The sequence below is a fragment of the Dermacentor silvarum genome, chromosome 2 (assembly GCF_013339745.2).
Source record: "Dermacentor silvarum isolate Dsil-2018 chromosome 2, BIME_Dsil_1.4, whole genome shotgun sequence".
Lineage (NCBI taxonomy): Eukaryota > Metazoa > Arthropoda > Arachnida > Ixodida > Ixodidae > Dermacentor > Dermacentor silvarum.
In genome coordinates, this window is record NC_051155.1 from 15591898 (window position 1) to 15610960 (window position 19063).

The following is a 19063-nucleotide window of genomic DNA, read 5'->3' on the forward strand; positions in this document are numbered from 1 at the left end:
GGTTACTTTTAGCTGGGACACCCTGTATGTAGGTAGCATATACGTGGCTGCACAAAAAATGAGGATGCGTCTTTGTTTTGGTTCTGGCACTGCTGACTCAGCGTGGCCCTCTCTGTGACATACGAAACCCGAACCATATTTTATCCCTTTAAGGAGAAGGAGCACACCCACCGAGAGTCCGAGGTAGTTGTTGGCGCACAAGTTGAGCACAGGCCTGTCCCACCCTGCAACGCGCACAGACGCTGCCTGGCAGGAGGTGAGCACCCGCTCGGTCTTGTATGTGCCGGCTTCGCGGATGCCCGCCAGCTGCTCCTGCAGGAGGGCCTGCGTGGCTGCCCAGCCGCTCGAGGCGCGCACTGCAGCATGCCTGGTTGCAACTGCAGCCACAAAGGGGTGCATGTCAAAAACAGTGAACGTAGCCAATGGTGGCGTCACGGCTGTTGGGCGTAAGAAACACTAAATACACATGCTTCTGTTTATTCCACATGGCTCGATTCTTGCTCCTTGTTGAATTTTAATGCAATTCGCATTCTTTGGGAACTTTGTGGTATGCACTTAACCTCTTTCACCCAGGGACCCCAGTGGTCTCCTAGTGTGGGCCAATAGGTATGTGCTAGCTGCTGTCTTGCCGAGCAGACAACATGGGTCACTAAGTATGTGCCCGAACAGACTGGTGTCTGGCCTAGTACACAAGTTGGCTCACTGGGCATGTGATATTGGTGTGTGCTCATTCTTGGCCAATCCCCAAGAATGGATGTGCCACCCAAGGGATATGTAGCCTTGAATATCTTAAAGCGATAGCGCCCCATCCACAACAGACGACACCGCGTTGATTGTGGCTGCTTGATGGAGCAGATAACGTCTTGCGACATATAGATGCCTCGTGTTTCGGCTGGGCAAACATTTCTACCTTGATCCATGTACATTTTTTTTTACCTTGCGTTCCCCAGATGTTACGAGTACCCTTTCGTTTCTAATACCAGCTATGGTGTCCAATCTCACACTACCAACTGACCGGCTTTTCTTCCCAACCATAGCACCTGTGTGCTTCAAGCTCGCGCTGTCTTTTCGTACCATTACTATCATTGTGACCATAGATATCCTGGTTACCTTCAGCTTGATTTGCATGCACATGCCATCCAATCCACTAAATGTAATGCACTTGCCTTCTATATAAACAGTTACACATCCACTGACTATAAATGAGCTTCGGTTTTTCTTTTCACACATGTTTAAAGTACACTTCTTTTGTTGGCCCCTCTGCAGTTTGGTGCAAGTTTCTCTCTGAGTAGAGTAGAGCATGAAATGTTGCCCAACAATGTAGTGCCAGTGAACGCACTTTTTCTGCGTAATGAAACAATGCATCACAGTACAAGACTCGTACATGTACTAATTAGGTTGGCTCCACGGTGTGGTTGGCTCATAGGCAACTCTAAAGCATACAGACCTCTTAATGAAACTGGACATGATGTTAAATGGTTTTTGTGAATTTCAATGGCTGCTGCCATCCTGCTGAATAGACAAGAACTTGGATCACTGGGTGTGCTGCCCATTCTCGGGCAATCCGCAAGAACGGGTATGTGTCAAGGGGTACAGAATGCCTTAATGTATGTAGCTACACCTCTGTGCCGTGCACCTCTCCCAGCATTCTTCCCTCGACAAGCATCATACATTATCTTCGTCCTCGGGACAAAGAGAGCCGACAGGTGATGAGACCATTTTTGTCCTTCACTAGCACTGCTACCTCATTAACTCAAACAAGGTTCGTATCATTTGGACTCCAGCAATGCGCCTGATCTGCATGTTTGTTTTAAAGCGGAGCTTTATATGTCGAGGCAAAATCGTATGTGGCTAGGTGAACTCGCCCGTGTACGGGGAAAACTATCATCATCAGCATTGGCTCGAGCGTCGTCGTCTTCTTCCGCAGCTGGCGGCCTTGCGACTAATCATTCCAATTTAGAATTTCATTTCTCTTCTGTCGTCGTAATAGGGAGGCCGCGTTTACGGGGGTATGAGCCATTGCTTAAGGGGGCGTGAGCCATTCACTCTCTTACGTAATGGACAGATTTAATTTCGAAGCAATTTAATTTTGAAGAATGGCAAATGGCTGGCAAATGCTGCTAACCACACCACCGAGCAAACTAGAGACATCGAACACAAGCGACAATGGTGGACTGCGGGCATACTGTCAGTGATGTTCTCTTCGTCGCAGCCGAACGTGTGTGTAACCTCATAATTGAGAAATACTTTAATGAACCCTTGGGATTAACCCAGTGAGAAACAATGGAGCCGCAGGTTTTAGCTTCGCTGGTTAACCATCTTCATGGAGTTTGGAAGGGCAGACAATTTTTTTTTCTTTTCTCTCAGAAAATTGTGAATATTCCGCATTTCATTCAACCCTTTAGGGGAATTATTTTATTTTGAAATCTATGTATTAAACTTGATTAAAGGTTTTAATCATTCTCCCTTCCCCACCACCTCACCTTCAGAAAAAGAAAATGCATATATGTTATTTTCATACGATCCCTGCAAGAAACCGGCCAGAGTGACACAATGGCAGAGTGATGGCTACTATAATCACAAATCTACCTTAACAAGAATATTCTGCTTAGGGCCAACTTCTTTGTTGTCCCCACTTCTTCCAAGTGCCGATAAGGAAAGTGGTGCTGCCAATCTAGTGTGCCCAGTTTTCCCACAAAGCAGGAACTATGAATACAATTGTTTCCGATTTTAAAAAGAAAAAAATATAAAAATAAATTACAAAGAAGGAAACCGGGCCAAAGAGACTGAGTTCTATCAGTCTACGTTTGATTAAGAGTATAAATTATAATGGAAATGGAAACAAAAAGTACAAATACACATCCCATTTACATCTGAGAGGGAGAGAAAAAGAGACTGACAAAATGTTAAAATTAGCAAGGTCAAAAAAAAAAATATTACACTGGTATCTTAATTAATTTGTAAAACACGGATTGTGAGTAAATAAAAAATATATATGAAAAAATCAGCAGCCCCTCCCCTGTTGAGGATATGGGGGTAAGCGAAGCTTGTCGTGCGTTTCTTCGGTGTTGCTCAGAACGAATTGCACTGACGAGTACAAAGTTGTGCTCGAACCACAACCGGTCAAACGCACTGCAGCTGGCTCCGAAATTCCGGTTTAGAAACTTGCTTTGAAACCTGACCGTCGCACCAGGGAAGTTGGCGCCAGCGTTGCCAAGGCGTGCACCACCGTTGTCGGATTCCTGGAGGGCAAGACGACGCTGATGTTTCGCCTGGGCTTCGGAAGCCCTCACGCTAGAATCGGCACGTTAAAGACAAGTCCTTTCCCGAGCGAGTTTGCGGCACCATTTCTCAAACGCAGCCTGCTCCTTGGCGGAACGCACCAAGCTAGCCTTCCCATCCGGTCGCCTAAACTGATCCGAGGCGAGGAAAGCCCGGCGGAGCGCCCAGCAACCCCCTTTCCCTCCCAACGACACGCCAATCGACCCCGATTGATTGCGCGCGTCACGTAATCCAGCGTCGGCACAGCTTTCCCCGCACCTGCTCTTTCTTTCTTGTCCCTGGCTCATACCCGCATATCCAATGTGGGTATGCTCAGAAGTTTCGCTTGAATATAAGCTGGTGTGGGTGGTTAGGATCAGCTCCGGCCAAACCAGATGCAAGACCGTGCTTGACCAGATTGTGGAACTACTTTGTTCAACAGCACATCGGACTTGACTCATGAAAGCTGTTAGCGCTGCATAACAGCTTTTATGCAGTGCTTTGCATTGACAGAATGACAATGTTATGTATGTTCAAAATTTTTCTTGACCTTTTACTACTTTTTAGACATTGACTTAATATCTGATCTAGGCAAGTGTTTGGAAAACTTGTGTGTTTCAAGAACTTAATTACACATTAGTAATAAAAGTACCATTTGAAAGTGCATACCATTCAAAAGAATATTTATTTAGCTCCATTTCTATGCATTACATAATATTCTAAATTTAATAGTTTCCTCATCAAATATGCTCTAAAAGAGTTGACTGTTGGGCTAGTTGGTGTTTAGACATAGGAACCATTGTTAAAAGCGCAACACCACACTATATATAGCTGGAGATCGGCCTTCAATAAATCAGTTGTCAGTTTGCGCCTGTGCTCGTCTGGTCTTATCTTGTGTTGTGTGGTGTTGCGCTTTTAACAATGGTTTCTATGTCCTCATCAAAGATTGTTAACAAAAGCCACGTAAAACGGGCATTTTTTCCCAAAGTAGGGAGAGAGTTCTGCTGTCTGCCAGAAGCAGAGTTTTTATTTAGGGCGTCAAAATGTTAGGAAAAAAAGGAAACTTTTCCAGAAGTAGTTGTCCCCCAAGTGGCTAACTCTGCACCAAAAACATTTTAATACCACAATTATGTAAACTGTATCTGTTACTCTGTCTAAAATGTGCATGCACATTTTAGTTTACTTACGCAAGTTTGATGCGCAAATTATTGGTATAATTCAGAGCAGTGAATACAACATCAATATTGTGTCTTTTAGATGTTGCAAGAGATGCAGTTTGCAGTATAGCAACATCGCTCTATATTGCCGAGTTGCAGAGTTGTAAACTTAATGCTTCTGCTTTAGTAATGTTAATTTTTTTGCAATTCTTGTAAAGTAAGTTAATGCCTTAAATATAAAATCTGCTCCCAACAATTGATGCACTTTAGTTTTTGTTTTTTTAAATTCAAGAAACCATGAAAATCTATTCCTTGGATGTTGAGGAAAACACTTTCGCCAATCCCATGTAATCAGAAAGCAGCTTTCAGGATGAGGTCTCCATCTGACGACATCTGTGTTCCCCTGGGATGATGTCACTGTCACACCATTTAAGCTGGCAGTGAGTTGACAGGATGCCAACACTTGAAATGCCATCAAAAGTATCTTTTATGCCATCAACAGGCAGCTGGAGGGTTTTTTTCGGTGACAAGAATGATAGATGTGTTTATTGAAGAAATAATGAAGAACTTTGCATGAATGTACAGTTGAGCTTAAATAATTATTATTTTTATTGCACATCTAACAATCTTGCTCATAAAAACACTATTAACCTGTCATTTTCTATGTAGAAAAAATTGAACATGTCTGTATAAAGTGATTAAACAGTCATCTCCATTTCTATATGTTCAGTGCAAAGTAAACACGGATTGAAGACACATGAGCGGAAGTATTATTGATTCAAACAAGCTTGCAACAAATGCACAAGCATATTGAACTGCACTTGTTTGAACATTCTGAAACACGAGGCAAATTGTAGTGATGACATCTTGGGGAGGTATACTTGGTTCATCATCAACATAAGCTGAAGCATCGTGACTGAAATGAGGACACACCATGGAACAGCAAAAAACAGGATGAAAACTAGAATTGACAGAGCACTGACTGTTAACAAATTTTAAATGCGTAAGCACTTCTATGCCTACCCAACAAGAAAACCTGTCCGTCCGTCATGCAAGGCGAATCGCTATAAAGAAATTACTAATGCATAAAAAGGTGAATAAATTTCAAAGGAAAAACAGCAGTAAAAGAGGTTCGAACCTTCCACTCCACGCTCAGAAGCCAAGTGTCTTACCCATTGGGCTAAACACTCATGCTTGCACAAGGTGAAAATGTCTGAACGATAGGAATGTGTTGTACCATTGGTACAAAACAAATGTCAAAGGAGAACAGTTTCTATGAAACCTTTCTTGAAAGATTTGGTGATGCTGGAATAAAAGCTATCTGTAGGACCACATGTCGAACCGACTTGGAACATTGTAGACATTAGGAAAATTTCGATCTTGCGAAAATTTAATGCCGAACACGCCACATCCCCAATGCATTTCAGAGGTCGTGTGATGCGCGTTCCGTTGGGGCGTTCCTTCACCGAATGAAATGCCATTGATCTCTGAGGGCTCATGCACTTCAGCATCGTGCAGTACAGAGAGATAAGCAGTCAATGAGTTCATAAGGATGATAAGGAGTGATGAGGGGCTATATGGGTCTCATCGCAATTGATGATTGTTCGACATGGATGGATAAGGTGCAAAAGAGTGATAAGGGCTTATAATGGTCAGAGCCATTCTGATAAGGCTGATAAGAACCGATAAGCGTTCTTAAGTGTGATGCTGGAATAAAAGCCATCTGTACGACCACATCTAGACCCGACTTTCAAGTCCGATAAGGACCGATAAGAGTTAATAAGGGTCAGATCATGTCCGATAAGGTTGATAAGGACAGATCAGGGTTGATAAGGGTCGGATCGAGTCGGATAAGGTCGATAACAACCTATAAGGGATGATAAGGGTGGGATTTAGTCTGATAATGTTGATGATGACCGCTAAGGGTTGATAAGTGTTTATACTGGTTGGATCAAGTTTGATAAGATTGGTAATGACACCGGGCTGGCGGAGATGAGCAAGTGGCACAATGCTTACAACAATGCTTGGTTTCTGCTTGGATTTTTATTGCAATATACCGAAATCAGAATCAGTACCACACTTTCCGGTGTATAAGACACATTTTTTTTTTAATTTTTCGGCGGTGCGTCTTATGTTGTAACTTATGTACGTTTTTTTTGCGGAAAAACTGCCGTCAAAATCAGATTGAATGTTATGGCCACGCGAAGCTCACTGGTTGACTTAATTGCTACGGGTTCTGTGCGCGCTATCCAGGTGGCAGGTACGTTCTTCTCGTGATGGAGTTCCCGAGCGGCCTGCGAGAAGGACGGAGCAGCAACACAAGCGGCGGCAGGCCGACCGCGAGTCGGCCGACCCCAAATTGGTCGCACCTGCAGATCGCTGTCAAGATACGGCACGCGCTGCTGCGCAAACTATGCAGTTGCTACCAGAGTACAAGACGCCCCCCCCCCCTCCCCCCCCGCACTGCCTTCCCGCTTTCCTCCCTTGTGCGCGATTCCGCTCACCGTCGGACGCTCTCACTCGCACATACAGCATATGGTGCACGAGGACGGTGTTATCGCCCTTGGACTTTATATGGAACATGGCGGCAACCACGACGGCAGAAATGCACCTGGAGTGGTAATATACGGCACCCATACGCTTGCGCGTGACCCCCGTTCACGGAGCGAAACATCACTGTAATTGTTTTTTTAATCGCTTACCGAACGAACGGGTGCATCTTATAAACCGGTGCGACTTATATATGTTTTTTCCTCCCGGAAAAACTGCCGTTTTGAGGGGGGTGCGTCTTATACAAAGGTGCAACTTATAGACGAGAAAATACGGTACATGAAAATGAGGACATAGAATATCAATGCCGTCGGTGTGATGTGCGAGGAATTGATAGCGAAGGCACATTGATGCAAGTGCCAGCCCTTTTATATTGACTTCGACATGCAATAAAAATGCGTTATTAGTCAGTTCTGTGTTTGTCGATGCTCATTTTCATCCTGTTCTTTATGGTGGGGTGACCTTTTTATGCAATCGCTTTCAGGTATACAATCACTTTCGCAAGATTTAGGGTGACCTGGCACTGGACGTGGTGGCATATACAGCCACCAGCGTTCCTGACACTGTGCCAAGCTTGCTGTTCTTGCACAGTGTCAGAAATGCTGCCAGAGTGCGCATCAGCATGTCCTGTGCTGTCTCCGTGTTTCAGATTGAAACAAATGACAGTCAATACAAATGTTACTCATGCTGCTCTATCGTCACAGCATCGAGCGCTTAGCATATATGCTATTAACAGAGATATGGGGTTCAAGCAAATAACATTACTCACAATGCAGCAGCTTTGCAGCAACAATGCAGCAACAATGCAGTTGTAAGCAACTTTAATACGTAATATAGTTGTCATTTCTGTTTATGTTGTATACACCATGTATGTTTATGTTGTAAGACAACCTCCAGTCCCTAATTAAACACATATTTCCTTACTAGATGACCGAGACTACAATCACACATGAAAAGCACCCCACTATGTTCAAAAATTTTTTACATGTGTTGTATTGAAAGAAAACCTTTCCATCATTCTAGTTGCAGCAAGGATAGATTATGTGTACATAAACACCATTGATGTACGTGTCTACCATTGAAACTTCACTGCTAGTTAACAATCTAAAAACTTCTATCAGCTCAGGTTTATACAGCATTTGCACAAAAATCTTCAGGCATATCATCGCTGCTTTCAGAAACATTTCTTGTCCCATCTTTCAGCAGTCATTATCAACTGGACAAATACATCAAGATAGAAACTTTGGCCAAGTAGCCCCATTTTCAAGTCATGTGAAAAAAATATCATCATCAGCTCATTTTTATGTCCACTGCAGGGAGAAGGCCGCTTCAAGCGATCTCCAATTACCCCTGTCTTGCGCTAGCTGATCCCACCTTGCGCCTGCAGATTTCCTAATTTTATCACCCTGCCTAATTTTCTGCCGACCTCGACTGCACTTACCTCCCCTGGGCACCCATTCTGTAACTCGAATGGTCCACCGGTTATCTACCCTATGCATTACAAGACCTGCTCAGGTCACTTTTTTTTCTTGTAATGTCAACTAGACTATCGGCTATCCCCGTTTGTTCTCTGATCCACACCGCTCTCTTCCCGTCTCTTAACCTTAGGCCTAACATTTTTCGTTCCATCGCTCTTTGTGCGGGCCTTAACTTGTTCTCGAGCTTCTTTGTTAACCTCCAAGTTTCTGCCCCATATGTTAGCACCGGTAGAATGCAATGATTGTACACTTTTCTTTTCAGCGACAGTGGTAAGCTCCCAGTCAGGATTTGGCAATGCCTGCCGTATGCACTCCAACCGAATTTTATTCTTCTCTAGATTTCCTTCTCATGAGCAGGGTCCCCTGTGAGTAATTGACCTAGATAAACATACTAATTTACAGACTTAGACGCTGACTGGCGATCCTGAATGCCTGTTTCCTTGCCAGGTTATTGAACATTACCTTTGTTTTCTGCATATTAATTTTCAACCCCACGCTTACACTTTCTCGGTCAAGGTCCTCAATCATTTGTTGTAATTCGTCTCCATTGTTGCTGAATAGGACAATGTCATCTGCAAACCGAAGGTTGCTGAGATATTCGCCGTCGATCCTCACTCCTAAGCCTTCCCAGAGCTTGAATACTTCTTCTAGGCATGCAGTGAATAGCATTGGAGAGATTGCGTCTCCTTGCCTGACCCATTTCTTGATAGGTAACTTTCTACTTTTCTTGTGGGGAACCAAGGTAGCTGTTGAATCCTTGTAGATGTTTGCCAAGATATTCACGTATGCCTCCTGTACTCCTTGATTACGCAATGCCTCTATGACTGCTGGTATCTCTCCTGAATCAAATGCCTTTTCAGAATCTATGAAAGCAATATAGAGAGGCTTATTGTACTCCGCATATTTCTCTATTACCTGGTTTATGACATTGATATGATCAATTGTAGAATATCCCTTCCTGAAGCCAGCCTGTTTTCTTGGTCGATTGAAGTCAAGTGTTGCCCTGATTCTATTGGAAATTATCTTGGTGAATATTTTATGCAATACTGAAAGCAAGCTAATGGGCCTATAATTCTTCATTTTTTTTGGATTAGTATAATGTTGGGGTTCTTCCAGCTTTCTAGTACACTTGAAGTCGTGAGCCATTGCACACAAAGGGCCAAGCTTTTCAAGCGTAATACCTCCTCCATCTTCGATTAAATCTACTGTTATTCCATCTCCTCCAGCCGATTTTCCCCTGGTCATGTCTTTCAAGACCCTTCTAACTTCATCGCTAGTTATAGAAGGAGCCTCTGTATCCTGTTCATCACTACTTCAAATGAAGGTAGTGTGGCTGCTCTAAGTACTGTAAAAGTCAGTATAGAATTATTCTGCTGCTTTTACTATATCTTCGAAATTGCTGATGACAGTGGCACCTGTGCCACGCGCCACTCCAAGCCTTAAAATAACATAGCATACTATTATTCTGTATCTTTAACGAATGTACAATGTGAAATTCTCAAACACATCATAGCATCTAACATATTTCAACACTTGGAAACTAATGCCTTTTTATTCCATAATCAACATGGCTTCAGAAAAGGACTTTTGTGTGAAATACAACTGACCTAGTTCATTAATGATCTGTTCACAAATATAGATGAGAATCTACTTAAGTACTGTGCTTTGATCAAATTTTATAAAAACACGAATTCCTCGGTAAACATGAATTCCTCGGAAATATAACACTGTGACACAGCACTCTATTTCCCAGTAATGAACTATCTCAATTATTCATTTTACTGCGATAAAAATGCATGGCCCTAGACTCTGCAATTTAGGAGATGCTCTGAAAGCACTGTAACAAGACAACGCTAATTTGGGACAGTCAGTACATACTAGGCGAAGAAACAGCACTTTAGAACAGGGCAAGGTCTGTGCAAGACAACTTGAACTATTGCGAGAAAGACGCAGTGAAAATTGGCCAACCGGAGCATCACTGTTGTCCTGTACGTTCATAAAGCATCGCACAATTTGAAAAAAGATTGAGCAGCAGGCAGTTGTGAGGCTTCTGTTTAGAATTTCTAATAAATTAGCTGGGCTCCAGAGGAAGACCCACCAAGAAAACAGAAAAATAAAACCCTGTGACAATTACACATTACATAACACATTACAGACAAGGACAACAGTAAGAAACAAATGATAGGCAGATGTTCTCCTTGTCCGTAAACACACCGTATAATCAGTACTAATGGCACACCAGCAGGCCCAAATGGCAACCTGTTACAAGAAAGAAGCAAGCCAAAGGGCCGTATTCTGAAACGTTCCACTTCGGCGAAATTTATTTTTTCGCATTCAGGCGTGCGCTGATTGGCTGGTTGAGCAAAATTGAATGACGTCGGGCTCAACCAGCCAATCAGCTCATCAAAGTTTGCTAAAACAGCCAATCATTGCGCGCCTGAAAGCGAAAAAGAAATTTCGCCGAAGTGGAACGTATCAGAATATGGCCCCAAGTAACATGTGCCTATTTCTTCATCATGTGGCTACTGCTGCATAGGCTGTTGCATAAGTGAGAAATTGCATGAAACACGCGAAAGGCACCAGCACGCGCACAGGTGCATTCCAAACTTTGATTGATGCGTCATCTTGTTAACATATCAGGAACAAAGAACACTGGAGATCCTTAAAGCATTGGCTACGTAAAAATATGGTGAATCCTCGGTCAGTGAGCCTTCCATATTTTTGCTTTAAAATATTTGCCATATCTCGAGCGTGATTTGTGAATCTGTCCTGCTCTGTCGCACTTGGTGACTCCTGCATATATGTTGCTTTGCACTAGGAGTAAACATTACAGTTTATTCTGCAGTGCTCGTGCGAGTTGCCCCTCTTGCCCTGTCCTACAGTGCAGTTAAATTTCTGAAAGAATTGCAAGGCTCAAGCTCCGTATCCAGTTTTTGAGCTGCACAGGACGAGTGTTTGAAGATGCAAGCAGTATCCAATTTCCACAGCGCATGCACTCAGATAAGAAATGGCTTTTCCGTCAGCACTTGGTTGCACACCGCAGCAGCAGGATTTCTACCTCCCTCCAAGTGGTTGCTGAACATGAGCGCCCCCTCTCCAAAATATAAAATATGATGTGGAATACAGTGGCACATTCAACATGTACTTGATCCTGTTGCGTGGCTCAATTTACAATGGATTTCCTTCAATCTTCACTATAGCCAAGTTTAATATGAGCGTGACTTAATAATTCGTACTTAATAAACTTCATTATTTCAGCCTCATTTGGGTGCAGCGGTAGATATGGGAGTTCCGTTCGAGGGTTTCTTGGTTGTCATACGTGCGAAACCACAATAGTACGTGGCACTACACATCTGCGCGCTGAAACCAAAACGTCGCACGGCCGCCAAACGTCGGTGTAAAAGGAAGTTTCAGTCCCGATTATAATATGCCAGCCGTTTTACACGGTTTATCGATGCGCATTATTTTCGATTAGCTTTCACGAATCGCACAAACGAAACAAATTAAACAACAGCGAGATGACTGACGTGTTGGGAGCGCAGCGCACTAGGTTCAGCCGCAAGAACTATGATGGGCGATTCTCATAATTCTTTTCGTTTTGCTGCCGACTCGGCAGGGGTACAATTACAGCTGTCGCGCAGGTGCCACTCGAGCAGATTAAACGCAGCACGTGCGCTCGTGGGGCGGTCGACTCCGCGCGCACGCAGCAGCAGCGCGCACCGCGAAAGCCTCCGATAACGCACCTTGCTTGATGGCCGCAGACAGCATGTCTCCGCCCGCTTATCTTGAACGGCGCGAGCTTCGAAACGCACCAACGGAGACTGTCCGCGGTGATGTACGGGAGAAGACCTCAGTCGCACTGCAACACACGGTACGCACTGCACACAGGAGCCGCACAACCTGTTGCGTGCTGGCGAGCTAGCGAGTAGGCGCAAAGGTAGGCGGGTCTCGTCCATTGACGTCACGAAGCCGGTCCACCGGGCACACTACACAGGGGACCGACAAAGGCAAAGCATATATCGGCAAAGCTCATCATACTGGTAGTAAGAACGTTGCTACGAAGTACGTAGACAGAGGTTACGCAACGTCCTGTCGACATATGACTGATTGGTTTCGTCGCGTCCGATGTCGCATCCGTTGCCGCGGACAGGAATAAAGCCCGCGAATGTTCGAGCTGCAGGCCTGCTGCTCAGGAAATCTGTGGCGGTTTACGTGAAGCACGGTGCGAATATTCTACGTGAGAACACAACTAGTCGAAAATGGCAGTGTGTTATCGCAAGCCGTGCAGGCCACGGTTTATTTTCATCGTTTCTTGGCACCCTTCGCACGGAATGCTGCTGGTTTCTCCATTCCTCGATTTGGTTGTACATATTTCTCTTTGCCAATCGAGTGACAAAATGACAGCGGCGTCCGATCCGACGACGAAAGAATTGGAAAATACAAACGGATCGTTCAAAATACGGTTCAGAGCTTCGACATTAATCGCAGCAGTAGACTGATCACCATGAAGGCAACAGTCGCGTCGATGGCAGGAGGGAAATTTGTTTCCTTCTACCAACGAACACGTGACCCCTGCAGGGTCCAGGAAGCCCCAGCGACAGCTCAGAGGAACGATTCCTGACGATTCCGTCATCCTTGCGAAGACGGCAAGGTTATGTGTAGTAGAAGTCGCGAGGCATTTTTTTCTTTGCTGGGTGTACGTACATCGGACAGACTTTCTCGCGCCTTACGGTGCGATACCTTCTAAATAACATCACATGATCTTCCCGGGGGAACAGTAGGGGCCTGCTCTCCTGGAGCAGTATCTTCGCTCGCGCGAGGCTTTTCGTATGCTGCTCTCCGTGACTTTTCAAAGGCATTTTTTGATGGTCGATGATCGCTTTGAGATAAATAAACGTCCTCCTGCAAACACATGTGAAAAAATCGGTAGGCGGGAGTCACGGAGCTAGCGAAAAAGAAGCAAAGTAGGTACTGTACGTGTACGTCCGTGACGTACGTACCTTTTGCACACATGTAGCGTTTTATAATCTCGTGTGCTTCCGTTTGCCAGTTACATGTGCCCTCCTGGAGCAGTACTTGTAAAAAATTCAATTCTATCGTCTCAACGAAAAAGCGTCCCGCGGCTTCTACAACAGTTACAACCTTGCTGCGAAGGCCTGCCACTGCAGCCTCGTGCTTCAGGCACCGAAATCAATGACTTAATTGTTCTTGTGGAAGTTTGTTTGCAGTAGTTTATAAAGAAATGCAAGTTTGCCTTCGTCTGCGCCTTTCTTGATGCTCACACCGTAGCGCAGAATATAGGAAATCGCACTTCCCAATGTTCAATGATAACTTCTTGGTTATTTTTTCGTTAGTTTCGTTATCGCTCGCTACGAGCAACGCAAAAGTTAGCTGTGCGAGCGCAGACGAAAGTAGACCGCCAAATATTTTTCTTGACACATTGGGCAAGCATTATAGTGCCAACCAGACGGACGCGACCTTGGCACAGAACAATTATAAAACACCTTGGTGCAAAATTTGAGCAAAAACCACCGCTAACAACAGCGGATCATAAGCGGCTACATGAGTAGCATTCAACGTCGAATCCAAGCCTGGCTAAGCCAATTCTACTTCACAACGAAAGTAAACGAAAGTCATGGCTCAAGCGGACGCTCAAAACGAAGCCGGTACGGCGATATTTCTTTTTTTTTTTCCCTTCATAATACTGCGTGAAGTATGCAGTGTCATGCGTGATGACTTTCAGAGAGCAGACGTGAACGTGTGTTGTTATACCTACCATGCTTTCAATGCATTCGTATTTTCTGTTATGTAAAGGGAATGTGTCGTTCCGATAGTTCCGCAGTTCCTACATCCCATACCTTTATTTGGTGACCGTGTCGCTAACAGAAGCTACCGTGTACGGCAACTTCTTACTGGTATTCCTTTAGCCAGTACATTAAGAACGCTTCGAAAACATCCACCAACTTCTCTCGCAACATTTGTCGCTTCTGACATGCTCGGTATTCCTTTGTTTCCCCGCTGTTTAGCGTGGTCCAAGTGATCCAAGGAATTTGGTGCAGTGTATCTGCAAGTGACTGGACACGCGGGCCGCAATCTGTACCCTTACGAGCTTTGCAGCGCCTGCAGGTGCCTTGCTGCGCCAGTTTGCCGCGCTCTTAATGCGCTGCAGTGCACGTACTACGTTATGCCATGTGTACTCTGTGCGCCGAAGCCCTCCAGAAATTAGCGTACACTATCGGCCATAACTGCAAAATGTGTTTAACACAATATATTTCGTTAAAAATAACTGGACGTGAGCTGTGTGTTTTTCTCCGTTTACACTTAATCAGCTAACAGGTACCGGGACACATGAACTGTGGACATTTCTGCACTAAAAAAAGGCGTTCGATGCAATAAAAATGCAGTGTGCAAATGTGTGTGTGTTCTGGATGCAGTCTTGTGGAGCAAGAAACATTGTAATGGCACTGTAACAGTGGAGCACGAGGTCCGCCCTGAACTCTGTGTCGACGTGCAGATAGCATCAAACCCGAATCGAAATGGATCTTTATTGCAGTGGCTCGCCTTTATACATAGGTCAGGCATCACCGTTGCCAGACTGGCTACACAATCCCAATACACCTTCCTTCCTGTGGAGGAAGAACACCTTGGCCAGTGAGCTGGGGTGTCCAGGCGCCGCTGGGGGTTCCTGGGAAGTCCAGGATGGCGGGTCAGCCTCTGTTATAGTTTGCAATGATCCTGGAGAAGCTGGCATTTGTTTTGGTAGTGCAAGGCCCGCTTTGGATTTGCAGCTGCTCTTTTGCTGCTAGTCTTGCATTGCACTTGTATTCGGAGCGTGCATAATGTTTCCCGGCTGTACTGCTGGGGAATCATCCCACTCTTCATGAGTTCCCTGACCTGGGTTGAAATGCTCATATATTTTATTCTTAATCAGGTGTTGGCGATTTTAGCGAAGGTGGCCTCCAGCTTCCATGTGGAATTGATATGACCGCAATTCGAGAGGTTTTCTGACCCACGCCTTCGTAGCCCAGTCGCTTTTTTCCAAAATTCTCACTTAATCACCTTCTGTCATTGGCAGAAGGGGTTTGTTTGGACCAGCAGGCTTGGGTGGACTTTTTGACTTAAGGAGCTTGGCATTCAGCAAAATCGACCCCCGATCATTCTGCCCACGAGCAGCTCGCAGGGTGCTTCTCCATCCTCCAGTGGCTCCATCCTGTAATTCCGAAGACCGATCAAATAAATCTTGTTTGGCATGCAATGTCTTTCTGAGTAGATGTTTCGTTACTTGTACTTGTTCTCTGCCAGCCCGTTTGAGCGAGGGAAATCGGAGCTTGAAACTATACGACTGAACTTGCACCATATTGCAAAGGAATGGAATTATTGGGAAGCAAAATGTGGGCTGCGGTCTGTGCATACTTGAAGTGGAATTCCATGGTGCGCTAATATTAGGCCAAGTTGATCTATTACATGGTTGCTCGTAGTTTGTGAAATGAGCTGCATTGCAGGGTAGTTCAAGTATATGTCATATACCAGCGTGTGTCGTCATCCCTTTCTGTCCGTGTTCATACGTTCTGCTGGAAACCATTTGTGCTATATGTCATATATGGGGAGGTGCGTTTTCGTAACGTGTTCAAAGAGTTAGACTCGCACGTGAGTCCATGGTAAGAGCGGGTAGATGGCTCGTTGGCGACGGTCGTTCACTTGGTTGCCGGTATGCAAAACGTCAGCATGTGGGACATTCAGATACTGTTCCTGCTATTTTTGCACCTATATCTGGTGAGTACTTTAGTAGCCTTGCCATTACCTTGCAATTTGCTATGCCCAGGTGTTCTTCATGTAGTTGTTGCAGCATTGCGTTCCTAAGCAATTTCAGGATTACAGCCTTCAATCCTCGTAGCAGTACGCCATTTATGCATGTTAGCTTTGCTTCGAAAGGTGCTAGTGAGCCTTTGACACTCTGGCCACTTTCCTAGGCGTCAATTACTTAGGTGGCCACCTTTCTTCGTTTCATTTGCTAGCCGATCCCCCATTGTGGAGTTGACAAGATTATTTATGACTGATGATGCATGAATTATAACTTTGTCTCATGTTCACAGTTGCGTTTCTCGCCGTCTGCTATCCTGGACAGTGCGTTGGCAAAAAGTAGGTCCTTACAGGGAACATAGTGCAATGAAATGCCAGAAGGCACTAATTAGCACAGGGAAAAACTCTGGAGACGAGGTGGCATGCCGCACAAGTTCTTTTGGGCAATTATGAGGAGAGGCCTGTAATCTCTTTTAACATGTGGCGTGGCAGCAGATAATAAAATCGTGGAAGCCTTCGCACGCATACATTATTCTAAGCGCTTCCTTTTCAATTTGGGCATATCTTGATTCAGCATCGGACAATGAGAGGGAAGCGTAGGCGACTGGGCGCCAGTTCTTGCCATGCAACTGAAGGACTGCACCTAGCACGAAGCTGGATGAGTCTGCCGTTATCTTGGAAGGTTTTGTTCAATCGAATACTGCCCGCACAGGCGCTGTTATAACACATCGCACAACCCTTTTCACGCTCTCTCTTGTGTGCACTGTCCAGTCAAACAAGTGGTTGCGCTTTAACAATGCACGCATGTTCTGGGGTCTTCTGTGAAAAGTTTGAAATGAACCTGCCAAAATAATTTATGGTGCCCAGCAGCTTATGTACGCCTTGCTTTGACTTGGGCGGCGGCACGCTAGCAATTTATTTTACCAGCTGTCCATCTGGTTTGTTGCCATTTTTAAAAATTAAGCCGCCCAAAAATTCTACCACTTCAATGCCAAAAACACTTCTTTTACAGTTGAGGGTTAGGCCGGCTGCCTGTGCTGCAGCCGGGGCGGCTCGAAGGTGCTCCTCGTGCGTTGCGCCCCACATCAAGTGTGTCGTCGATGTGGACCCACGTTCCATCTAGGCCATCAAAGATATTATTCATTGCCCTCTGAGCACCTTGCTTGCAGTACGAATTCCGAAAGGCAGCCTAAGAAAACAGTACCAGCTGAAGGCGTGCCGAATGTACAGAAGAGTGATGCTTTGTCGAGCAGAATTTGGTGAAATCCACAATTTGCGCCTAGTTTGCTGAACAGCTAAGCACCCGCCAGCTCACCCCCTGTTTCGTCTCAGAACCGCAGCCGATAGAGTTCCCATATTAAGCATCGACTAACGTGTCTGGGGTTCATACAAATGCATTGACAGCCATTCTATTTAACCCAGTCAGAGGGTTCATGTACTCTTTCACGAGATCTTGTTCTATGCTTGCAAGCTCACTCCGTATCGACTCTTGAATGGTGTATGGAATCTGGTGCACCAGCAGTGCAACTGGTGTTACCCTTCTGCGCCTTTGTTTGCTCTGGCATCGTAGCGATGGCTTTGAAGTAGACATCCATCCGTTAACAAAATCTCTTCCAGATTTTTGCAGCAGTCTCGGACAGCAGCAGATGCTTCGGTGGCGGTAACGTTTCCGTGGTGCCATTTCAGCGGACGGTGCGATAGGCGTGAATCGCCACTTTGGACACCATGCATCGACTTGGAGATAACGACTTGGAAGGAAACTGATATTTATTGCAGTGGGCTCACCTTTTATACAGAAGTTGTGCATCACCGTTGCCAGACTAGCTACACATTTCTGATACAAACTCCAGACAAATGCCGGTAGAGCTCGTGGAAGTGTGCACATCACTGGTTGCATGGAAGCCGAAAATATTTTTGCAAGCACCTTGCTGACGAAAGGTTCATACTTCAGATTGAATTAACCAAAAAGTACTGCCTCGGTTGGCTGCTATCTTTAGTGGCTCTTCCTGTTTTAAACAAGGCAGAGGTGTACAGGAAAAAGGAGGCTTGAAGTGATCATCAGTGGTCGAACACTTGGGAAGCCTGTGGAGCCAACATTTCGACAAGGGTCTTCATCCCCTTGTTCGACTACTGATTTGTGAGAAACACGGAGTTATACACATGCGTAAAACATTGCATGACTTATTTTCTAGGTTTTATATCGGAGGACTTGGAGAAGCTAGGCGGAGTAGATTTGGGCAAGTGACGCATTTTGTCCTGTCTTGCCATCTATGACACTAAGTTTCTCCTGGGCCTTGAAAAAAACAAAAAATTCTAGTTTGAGTGTGCTGCACATCAGGAACTAACATATCTTGTCATAGCAGAGTACTACTATCTATAATGTGGAATAACTAAAATGCTAATGGATTGAGCAAAATACAAACAAACTTGATGTGTTAGCGCTTCAGGTCATGGTATGACATTGATGTGTGGACATGCACGAATTGTGTACCGTGTGACACCCATAATGCTTAAAGGAAGTCGTGTAAAATTTTCTGGACATAATGAATTAACTTGCTCATTTTGAAGGGAATTATAGCACAGCAGCGAAGAAAAACAAGGTAGAGCAGTGCAGTAGCCCTAATCTTGTTTCTTGTGTATCTGTGCTACAATAATAAATCAAGCCCAACAACTTGCCACGTGCGCACTCACTAGATGATTCTGTCATGAATGCCAGGGCCAGATGTCATTGACGTGCATGGAAGAGGCAACTGAAAATTTCACTTGAAAGGCTGTTCCTTTCCTGTAGCTCTGCCAGACACCTGCCACTTTTTGCAG

At 44.9% G+C, this 19063-nt stretch overlaps 2 protein-coding genes and 1 long non-coding RNA gene across 4 annotated transcripts in view; 2 read left to right on the plus strand and 1 right to left on the minus strand.

Moving 5' to 3' along the window:
* LOC125942917 (uncharacterized) overlaps window positions 1-7735 on the plus strand; it is a 36640-nt gene extending 28905 nt beyond the window's left edge. Inside the window, exon 3 of the long non-coding RNA XR_007465417.1 lies at window positions 6672-7735. This is a non-coding gene — a long non-coding RNA (uncharacterized LOC125942917). The remainder of the gene's footprint in view (window positions 1-6671) is intronic.
* The window catches only part of LOC119441335 (2-amino-3-ketobutyrate coenzyme A ligase, mitochondrial), a 48954-nt gene extending 36476 nt beyond the window's left edge, over window positions 1-12478 (minus strand). The window contains exons 1-2 of the mRNA XM_037705952.2: window positions 12190-12478; window positions 172-377 (exon numbers count right to left, since the gene is read on the minus strand). Coding sequence (XP_037561880.1) covers window positions 172-377; window positions 12190-12214 — 231 coding nt within the window. The 5' untranslated portion in view covers window positions 12215-12478. The remainder of the gene's footprint in view (window positions 1-171; window positions 378-12189) is intronic.
* Window positions 12479-14024: 1546 nt separating this feature from the next.
* The window catches only part of LOC119441336 (proteasome adapter and scaffold protein ECM29-like), a 345050-nt gene continuing 340011 nt past the window's right edge, over window positions 14025-19063 (plus strand). For both annotated transcript variants that reach the window (XM_037705954.2, XM_049661154.1), the window contains exon 1: window positions 14025-14112. In XM_037705954.2, the coding sequence (XP_037561882.1) occupies window positions 14082-14112 (31 nt within the window). In that variant the 5' untranslated portion in view covers window positions 14025-14081. The remainder of the gene's footprint in view (window positions 14113-19063) is intronic.